Raw genomic sequence first — 10,300 nt, forward strand, 5'->3', positions numbered from 1 at the left:
CAAAAAAAATTTAATGAGGGTAGCTTAAAGTACTTCTAGGACAATATCAAGTATACCAACTTTTGCATCATAGGGGTACCAGAAAGAGAAGACAGAGAACAAGTGATTGAAAACCTATTTAAAGAAATAATGATGGGAAAATTCCATAACCTGGTGAAGGAAATAGACATACAAGACCAAGAAATGAAGAAAGTCCAAAACAAGATCAACCCAAGGAAGACCATACCAAGATACATTGTAATTAAAGTGCCAAGGTTAAAGACAAAGAGAGAATCTTAAAAGCAGCAAGAGAAAGACAGTTAATTACCTCTAAAGGAACACCTGTAAGATTACTAGCTGATTTTTCAAAAGAAACTTTGCAGGCCAGAAGGGACTGGCATGAAATATTCAAAGTGATAAAAAGCAATGACTTACAACCCAAATTATTCTACCCAGCAAAGCTATCATTTAGAATCAAAGAACAGAGACATTTCAGCTTCCAGCCAAGATGCGGGCATAGGTAGATATGCTGTGCTTTCTTGCATAATCAAAAGAAGAATAACAACCAATTTAAAAACAAAAAAAAACAACCATCAAAACAAACAAACAAAAAACCCAGAAAACTCTGTGGAAGTTTGACAACCAAAGAGTTAAAGAAGAAACATTCATCCAAATGGGTATGAGGGGTGGAGATGGACAGGCAAGATGGAAAGGATGTGGGGCAAAGTGGAGGTTAGTGGACCGGGTAGTCCCATATGCACATGTGGATAAACTTGGAGGAACAAATGGGGAGTGAGACAGACTGCACAACCCAGGGTTCCAATGCAGGGAAATGAAGCCTCAAAACCTCTGGCTGTAAAAACCTGTGGGGGTTGTGGTGGTGGAAGAAACTCCCAGTCTGATAGGAGAGTCCCTTGAAGGGACACACATAGTCCTGGAATGTATAAAAACACACCCACATGGGAATCAGCACCAGAAGGGCCCGATTCGCTTGTGGGTAGCAGGGGAAGTGAATGAAAGCAGGGCCAAGGCCTAGCAAACAGCCTTGTTCCCTCTCTGACCCCTCCCCCACACACAGCACCAAACTAAGTGAAGGGGGATGACCTGCCCTGGTGAATACCTAAGGTTCTTCCCATTACAATGTTATAGCTGCTGTGCTGAGACAAAGTATGGCCAAATGAAAGAACAGACCAAAGCTCCAGAAAAAGAACTAAATGACACGAAGATAGCCAACCTATCAGATACAGAGTTCAAAATACTGGTAATCAGGATGATTACAGAAATGATTTAGTGCAGTTGCAAAATAAATGAAAGGAAGACTATTCAAAGTGAAATGAAAAATATACAGAGAACCAACAGTGAAGAAAAGGAAACCAGGATACAAATCAAAGATTTGGAACAGCAGGAAAAAAAATAAACATTTAACTGGAACAAATGAAGAAACAAGAATTCAAAAAAAAAAATGAGGAGAGCCTTAAGAACCTCCAGGACAACTTTAAATCTTCCAAATCCAAATCATAGGGGTGCCAGAAGGAGAAGAATGAGAGCAAGAAATTAATAACTTATTTGAAAAAAAATGATGAAGAAAAACTTCCCCAATCTGGCAAAAGAAATAGACTTTTAGGAAGTCCTCCTCTAGTTCTCCTCTAGGACTTTTATAGTGTTGGACTTATATTTATGTCTTTTATCCATCTTGAGTTTATTTTTGTATATGGTGTAAGTTGGTGGTCGAGTTTCATTTTTTTGGCATGTAGCTGTCCAGATCTCCCAACACTATTTGTTGAAGAGGCTATTTTTACTCTATTTTATGCTCCTGCACCCTTTGTCAAATATTAGTTGACCATAGAGACGTGGATTTACTTCTGGGTTCTCTATTCTGTTCCATTGGCCTATGTGTCTGTACTTATGCCAGTACCAGACTGTTTTGATTACAATGACCTTGTATACAGTTTGATATCAGGTATTGTGATCCCTCCTACTTTGTTCTTCTTTCTCAAAATTGCTGCTGTTATTTGGGGTTGTTTAGGGTTCCATATAAATTTTTGAGATGTTTGCTCTACATCTGTGTGAAATATATCATTGGTATTTTACTAGGGATTACACTGAATCTAAAAATTGCTTTGGGTAGTATGAACATTTTGATTATGTTTACCTTCCAACCCATGAGCATGGTATATACTTCCATTTATTTGTGTATTCCTTAATTTCTTTATTCAGTTTTGTGTAGTTTTCTGAGTACAAGTCTTTTACTTCCTTCGTTAGGTTTGTTCCTAAGTGCTTTATTTTTCTTGTTGCTGTGGCAACAAGAGAATATATAGCAAATGGGATTATTTCCTGCTTTCTGTTTCTGATATTTTGTTGTTGTTGCACAAAAGTGCCTTCAATTTCTGAGTATTGATTTTTCATCTTGCTGGTTTGCCAAAATCATTTATTATGTTAGGTAGTTTTTTGGTGGAGTCTATAAGATTTTCTATGTGCACTATCATGTCATCTGCAAACAATGACAGTTTTAACTCTTCCTTTTCAATTTGGATGCCTTTTATTTCTTTTTCTTGTCTGATCACTGTGCCTAAAACTTCCCATACTATGTTGAATTGAAGTGGTAAAAGCAGAAATCCTTGTCTTGTTCCTGATCTTAGTGGAAAAGCTTTTAGTTTTTGCCCATTGATATGCTGTTGGCTGTAGATTTTTCATATATGGCCTTAATTATGTTGAGGTACACTCCCTCTACTCCCACTTTGCTGAGTATTTTTTATCATAAATGAGTGCTATATCTTATCAAGTGCTTTCTCAGCATCTATTGATATGATCATGTGATTTTTGCCTTTCGTTTGTTTATGTGATATATTACATTTATATATTTGCAAATATTGTACCATCCATGTATCTTCAGGATGAATCCTACTTGATCATAGTGTATCTTTCTGATGTGTTGCTGGATGTGGTTTGCCAATATTTTGTTGAGGATTTTAGTGTCTATGTACATCAGTGATATTGGCCTATAGTTTTCTTTCTTTGTTGTGTCTTTGTCTGGTTTTGGGATTAGGATGATGCTGACCTCATAAAAAGAGTTTGATAGTCCTCCCTCTTCTTGGATTTTTTGGAACAGTCTGAGAAGCATAGGTGTTAGCTCTTCTCTAAATGATTTGTAAAATTCTCCTGTGAAACCATCTGGTCCAGGGCTTTTGTGTGCTGGGAGATTTTTTGATAACTGCTTTTATTTCACTAGCTGTTCTCAGTCTGTTCAGGCTTTCTGCCTCTTCTTGATTCAGTTTTGTAAGATTACATATTTCTAGAAATCTGTCCATTTCACCCAGGTTTTCAAATTTCTTGCCATATAGTTTTTTGTAGTAATTTCTTACAACTCTTTGTATTTCTGTGTTATCAGTTGTGATTTCTCCTCTTTCATTTCTGATTATATTATTTCGGTCCTCTTCCTTTTTTCTTCTTAAATCTCATTAAAGACTTGTTGATTTTGTTTATTTTTTCAAAGAACCATATCTTGGATTTATTGATCCTTTGAATTGTTCTTTTAGTCTCTATGTCATTTAATTCTACTCTGCTCTTGATTATTTCCTTCCTTCTACTTGCTCTGGGCTTTGTTTGTTGTTCTTCCAATTCTGGTAGGTGTAGGGTTAGGTTGTTTATTTAAAATGCTTCTATCTTTTTTAGGTAGGCATGTAGTGCTATGAACTCCCCTCTCAGGACTCTTGTGTGTTCATTTTCATTTGTTTCCACAAACTTTTTGATTTCTTCCTTGATCTCATTGTTAACCCATTTATTGTTTAATAGCATGCTATTCAATCTCCATGAGTTTGAATGTTTTTCAATTTTATCCTTGAGGTTGGTTTCTAGTTTCAAGGCTTTGTGGTCTGAGAAAATGTTAGATATGATTTTGATTTTCTTGAATTTCTTGAGGCTTGTTTTGTTCCCTATCATGTGGTCTATCTTTGAAAATATTCCCTGTGCATTTGAAAAGAATGTGTATTTTGTTTCTTTGGGATAAAGGTTCTAAATATTTCTGTTAAGTCCATTTGATCTAGGGCATTGTTCAATGCCAAAATAGTTTTGCTGATATTTTGTTTGGAAGATCTATCCATTGTTGATAGTGAGGTGTTAAAATCTCCTACTACAAGTATATTGCTCTGTATCTCTTTCTTGAAGTCCTCCAAGATATTCCTTATATATTTGGGTGGTCCTATGTTGTGTGTATATATGTTTACAATGTTTAAGTCTTTTTGATGGATTCTTCCTTTTAGTATCATAGAGTGTCCTTCTGTGTCTCTTTTTATGGCCTTTGTGTTGAAGTCAATTTTGTCTGATATAAGTATTGCTATTCCATCTTTTTTTTTCCTGTCCACTTGCTTGGAATATTTTTTCTATCCCTTCACTTTCTGTCTGTGTATGTCTTTGGTTCTGAGGTGGGACTCTTGTAAGTAACATATATGTGGGTCATGATTTCTTAGATTTCTTATCCATTTAGCTACTCTATGTCTTTCAGTTGGAGCATTTAATCCATTTTCATTTAAGGTTATTATTGATGGGTCTTATTCAATGCGATTTCCTCTCTCCCCCCTCACCCCGTTGTACCCGTGTTCCTCTCTCTCACTCTTTTCCTTTATCTTCTTAAAGGAATCCCTTTAGCATGCCTTGCAATGCTGTTTTGGGGGAGGTGTATTCTTTTAGCCTTCATTTGTGTGGGAAGCTCCTTATTTCACCCTCCATTTTAATTGAGAGCCTTGCTGGATAGAGTAATCTTGGTTGCAGGCCTATGTTTTTCATTACTTGGAGTGTCTCTTACCATTCCATTCTGGCTTGTAGTGTTTCTGTGGAGAAATCAGCTGCTAGTCTTATTGGAGGTCCATTGTATGTTACTTCCTCTTTCTCCCTTGCTCTCTTTAAGATTCTCTCTTTGTCTTTAAAATTTAGCATTTTAATTCTGATGCATCTTGGAGTAAGCCTTTTTGGGTTGATCTTGAATGGGACCTTCTGTGCTTCCTGAACTTATGTGGCTTTTCCCCTCTATAGGTCAGGGAAGTTTCCTGTCATCATTTTTCAAACAGGTTTTCTATCCCTTGCTCCTTTTCTTCTCCTTTTGGTATTGTAGGAGGCCACTCTGCATGGTGTGGGCCCAGGTCCCACTGGGAGATGCATTGGACCCTCGACCCTCAGCTTTGACTTAGCCTGAGTCCTCATTCTGCCTGCAAGATGTCTCCTAATCTCTTGACTGCCTGCTTTCCCCTGCTCCACCTAAGCCTGAAACAATGCTGGAGATAGGTAAAGCGCTGTGCTGGCAAGGGCAGGTTCCCAGGGTCAATCAGGCCTAAGAGAGAAAGTATAAAATCCTATGAAACCTGCTTTGCTAATACCCTCAATCTAAATGATAAGGGTCCAAGCCTGAACTGAGTTTGTCTCCCCAAAGTTTCATGGCCCTTTAGGTATCAGACCCTGATTCAAAATAGACACTCAGAGTCCTTTGAATTTTATCTATTTGATCATTACTGCCTGACAATGATTGATAGGCTTAATCTGAGAATGTGGGTCTATGGAACCGCTGGTTGCTTACTGATTGTAATAATGTTCTGTGTACTTTAACACATTTGCAAATTATTTTTCCAGGGTTGTGTGGGAGACCAGCAAGTAGCTAGCTTAGTGGGATCTATAGCAGTCCTAACAAAAAACAAAGGGGGGAGATGTAGGAGGCCACTCTGTGTGGTGTGGGCCCAGCTCCCACTGGGAGATGCACAGGACCCATGCCCACAGATAGGTTCTCCTGTGGGGAATCAGGTCTGCAATGTTCCTAGGCCACTATGAGTCTTGCTTTTTGCTAAAACTCCCTCACCCTGAATTGAGGACATTTACTGCAAAGCAACTTCCTAAAATCCATGCTAAACCTTCCAAAGATGAGTGTAACCAGTTCAACCATTTTTGCCTTTTCATTTGCAAATACCCTCTTCTGTGATGTGATTAGCAGCATTAGCTCCTTTGTTTTCTATAAGAGGTAACTACCTAAAGTGAACCTGTGCTTAGTAAAAGAGGACCATCATGTAATGGGCAGAGAAAACCCAATAAGGGCCTGTCATGGCAGAGGCCGCAGCTTTTGCTCCCCTTGAGAGAAAAGCCATGCTGTCCCTTTTCCTCCACTGGACTCAGTAGTTTGTGTGAATGTCTCATTTCCTCCATAATGATGCAGACACTGCGGGCCAGTGTTTGCACCATGGTATTCCTATGATTCGAATGTTGTTGCATTTCATGTTGTCTTGCAGTTCCCTTAAGCTATATTCATATTTTTTTAGTCTTGTTTCATGCAGCTGTTCTACCTGGGTATTTCTTTCTACCTTGTTTTCCAATTTACTAATTCAGTCCTCTGCTTCATCCAGCCTCCTTGTAATTCCTTCTAATGTATTTTTTATTTCAAATATTGTACTCTTCATTTCTTTCTGGTTTCTGGTGACTCAGTGGTGCAGTCTTCTTGATCTCCTTGTCTGGATGCTCTAGGGTTGCCCTCTCTGCCATTTACAGAGGATCTATTTTTGTACTTGGGTTTTACCTGTCAGTGGCTCCTTTGTTGGTGGGTTCTCTCCTCAAGTGAGTGTACTAGTATTCTCAACCCCCACCCTGTTTTGTATGATGTTATACAGATATTGGTTAACAAAGCAGTATTAACAGACAACCAAACCTATGCCAGCAAAAAGAACCCCCTGCCACATCAGCAGTCTCAACTACAATTGAACTAAGATTAATAAAAGTGAAGAAGGGTTGCTAGTATTATAACATATGACAAAGGGAATATGAAATGACTATAAGAGGCCAAACTGTTATGTGGTAAAAGGGAGAATTGATAAGAGTTGGGAAAGAACCAAGGCAAAGAAAGGGAGAGAGCAAAGGGTGATGGGATTTATGGGGTAAGGGGAGGGAAGAGTATACTATAAGGTTTGAAGTAAAATTGAAATGGTACTGGACCAACAGAAACAAAAGTTCAGAAAAACCAGAGCAGTGTTGATAGCAATGACAGCAGAATGAAGTTTAATAAAGGTGGAATGGGAGTAAGAATATCATAGAAAAGCGAAAGGTGAACATGAAATGTCTACAATAAAGAAAAATGATTTTGAGAGGATGGTGGAAGCAAGTTAATAAGAGTAGGGAGTAAAGCACAGGTTGAGAGAGCAGGAAAAAAGAAAAAAAGGAAAAAAATGCAACGGAGAAAACAATAAAATAAAATTCCTTACTCAGCTGATCAGGGGCAGAGGGAAGGCAAAATAAAGTAATACAGTGCTAGAGTATTCCATGGGACTTAAAGTACAAATGAATAGTGAACAGAGAGGAGATTGATTGGAGAAGTACAGCAATAATCATGATATTTCACTCAACTGGCCACTGTTTATGAAAGTGAAAAAGAAGACTCTTATTAAAAGGGGAAAAAATGTGAACTGACTTAAGGAAAAAGAGGGCTTATGCAAGTTTAGATTGAGGAGAAATAATGAGACTAAGGGAAGTAAACTTGGTGTAGTGTAAGAGAAAATAAAATTAACCACAACAGTAATAGAGCTTAGGAAGATGGCAAAATGGATTAAGATCAGGGAAGGGTGCTATGTGGGATTTGGAATAACAATAGTATGATTAAAAATGTGTAATGTGAATCTAAAGATTAAAAAGTACAAGACCGAGTGTGGTCTTTTGTCAGCTTCCACCATGGCTTATCGTGGCCAGGGCCAGAAAGTGCAGAAGGTGATGGTGCAGCCCATCAACCTTATCTTCAGATACTTGCAAAATAGATCTCTGATTCAGGTGTGGCTTTATGAGCAAGTGAATATTCGGATAGAGGGCTGTATCATTGGTTTTGATGAATACATGAACCTTGTATTAGATGATGCAGAAGAGATTCATTTTAAAACAAAGTCAAGAAAACAACTAGGTCAGATCATGCTGAAAGGAGATAATATTACTCTCCTTCAAAGTGTCTCCAACTAGAAATTACTAATGAAAAGAAAAATTGTTGAGGAGCAATACAGTTTGTGTTTTTTAGGTGTTCTTTGTTGCAGGTAGTCCTTGAACATTTATTCATATTGTTTTGAGTACCCTTTTGTTATTGCCAGACCACAGTAAATGCTATGTGATTGTTTTTATTAAAAATTTTACATTGTTCTTTCAAAAAAAAGTAAAAGACCAAGAGTAGTGTGTTATTTAGAATATGAATGAAGTGAAAGAAGAAAAATTAAAATACAATATGAAAAGTTAAAATGCAAAATTAAAGAATAAAAAAGCAAATCAAACAATAAAAACAAACAAAAAAACTAAATAAACGGAAAGGTGAGAAATAAAAAGAACATGCAAGTTCTGAAGGAGAGCAAAGTGAAATTTGTCTCAGCTGTTGGTGTTCGCCTTCTTACTTCTCTCTGGTTTTCTTACAGCTCCAGGTCTTATTGTCTTACTCTTGGAGGGGGAAAAAAAGCCTTCTACTGATTTCAAACCTGCCAATCTGGTTTTGCAGGTTTTCCCAGATCCCACAGGCAGAGGAGGATCCTGGGCTCCATTTTATTTCCTTTCTTGTGTTTCCCAGAGGATGAGAGATTAGTCTGGATTACAGTAATCACAGGTGTCTGGTTTACAGCCCATGCTCTCAGAGACTGTGCTGTCTGCACTATCTACCCTGTACATTTGCACCAGGTGGATGCTGATAATCCACCTTGTTTTGCAACTCTTGGCCAGTCAGTGAGGCACCCTGAGTGGGAGCATTTTGTGCCACCACTCCTTCCCCTTCACTGGCCTGTCCACTATGTTCAGAAGGTCCTATGCAAGAAAGTCCCCTGCATAGTGGCTGAGAGCATCTTTTGAGAAAAGTCCCCTTGGGTGCCACCTACTGCTCCTAACAAGTGCCTGGCTTTCCACACATTCCAACTCTCTTACCAGTCCAGAGTCTATTTGGGTCATGGCTAGTTGCAGCTCCTCTCTTCTCTCAGCTCTAGGTGTCACCTGGTTCCTCAGTTTCTCTGGTACTGTCCCAGCTGGTGACTGCAACCCCAGTCAGGGTGTGCTGCAGGTTTTGTGTCACTAATTGCCTTTTTATCCCCACAGAGAATTTAATAGTCCAGGTCTCTCCTAGTGCAGATCTGAGACTTCCGCACTCTGGGAGGGGATGGAGCTACTAGGTTTCTACCACTTGCCCAGCTCTCCTCCAATGCTCCTGCAGCAGTGGTCTCCAGAGGAAGGCCCAGGGACCTTCTCATTGGCCTACAAAATGTCTTACCACCTGTTTTTTAAGCGTCCTCTGCACTCTTTGGTTTCTAAACTTCGTATCAACTGGGATTCTATTGGATGTTGATTCTGTTCTTTAGAAGATCAGCTAGGTGTCCCAGCTGGATGCATGAGTAAGTGGGCTCAGCTCCCACTTACATCACTGCCATCCTGTTTCCCCCTCAAAATTTTCTGTTTTTAATTAAATGTATCTATATTCAGTATACCTCACTTCTGATTAATTTGTGGTCAACAGAAGACAGACAGAGCTGCCACAGACAGCCACGCAGATTGCCCACTGCATACTTCTGTAGAGACTATAGTATAAATGATATCCCTCAAAATTTTAAGGGGTTATCAGCCTGTGTGCAGAAAGCAAAATCCAAAGACAATACACAAATTTTACTTGGGCAAATTGCTGCCCTTTTTTCCATTACCAGCTGTTTTCTTACTATTGACACCCAAAGGTCTTATTTAATATTTTCTCGCTTACTCCCATGGAATAATCAAAAAATAGAGAAGGGAAAAATACCATATACTACTTGCTTGGAACAGCAACCTCAGAAACTAGGGATCATGAAGTGTTTACTCAGAATTCCACTTCTGTTATGGTAGAATAAGCTCCTGAAAGACTGAACTCCCACAGATTACAACCATAAACTTTGGACAACATACAAAAATCAACTGGCTGAAAGCTTTAGAGAATGAGAAAAATAGGCAGATTTTAAAGAGAAGTCAAAACTTAGAAGAATTCTGCAGAGAGATTTTCATTTTAATGGCTTTATCCTGAAAGAAGACTGCAGTCATTGCATGATTTAGTGTAGACAAAACTCCAATAGCAAACTCATCATTTTGGCCTCCAGGACTAGAGGAGAAAACTCAGGACAATCATAGTTGCTAGAAAATGGGGTAGTAACTTTAGTAAGGAGAATTCCAAAGAAGGGAAACTCCAAATTTTGTATGCAAGCTCTGCTCAAGTCTCTGGTAAACCAATAAATTATGAACACAAAGCAGTTTTCAGGAAAAGTTAACTGAAGTTAGATTTGAACCACTACCCATGACAGTGTAGAAGGAATACATAGTTTGA

The 10,300-nt window shown here is 38.6% G+C and overlaps 1 protein-coding gene across 1 annotated transcript; it reads left to right on the forward strand.

Annotated features, from left to right (window-relative positions):
- The first annotated feature begins 7,651 nt into the window (after window positions 1-7,651).
- On the forward strand, window positions 7,652-8,112 carry LOC114501914 (small nuclear ribonucleoprotein E-like). The gene has a single exon (XM_036030986.1). The coding sequence runs from the start codon at window positions 7,672-7,674 to the stop codon at window positions 7,948-7,950; it is 279 nt and encodes a 92-aa protein (XP_035886879.1). The 5' UTR covers window positions 7,652-7,671; the 3' UTR covers window positions 7,951-8,112.
- Window positions 8,113-10,300: the final 2,188 nt, after the last annotated feature.

The sequence above is a fragment of the Phyllostomus discolor genome, chromosome 7 (assembly GCF_004126475.2).
Source record: "Phyllostomus discolor isolate MPI-MPIP mPhyDis1 chromosome 7, mPhyDis1.pri.v3, whole genome shotgun sequence".
NCBI classification, from domain to species: Eukaryota; Metazoa; Chordata; class Mammalia; order Chiroptera; family Phyllostomidae; genus Phyllostomus; species Phyllostomus discolor.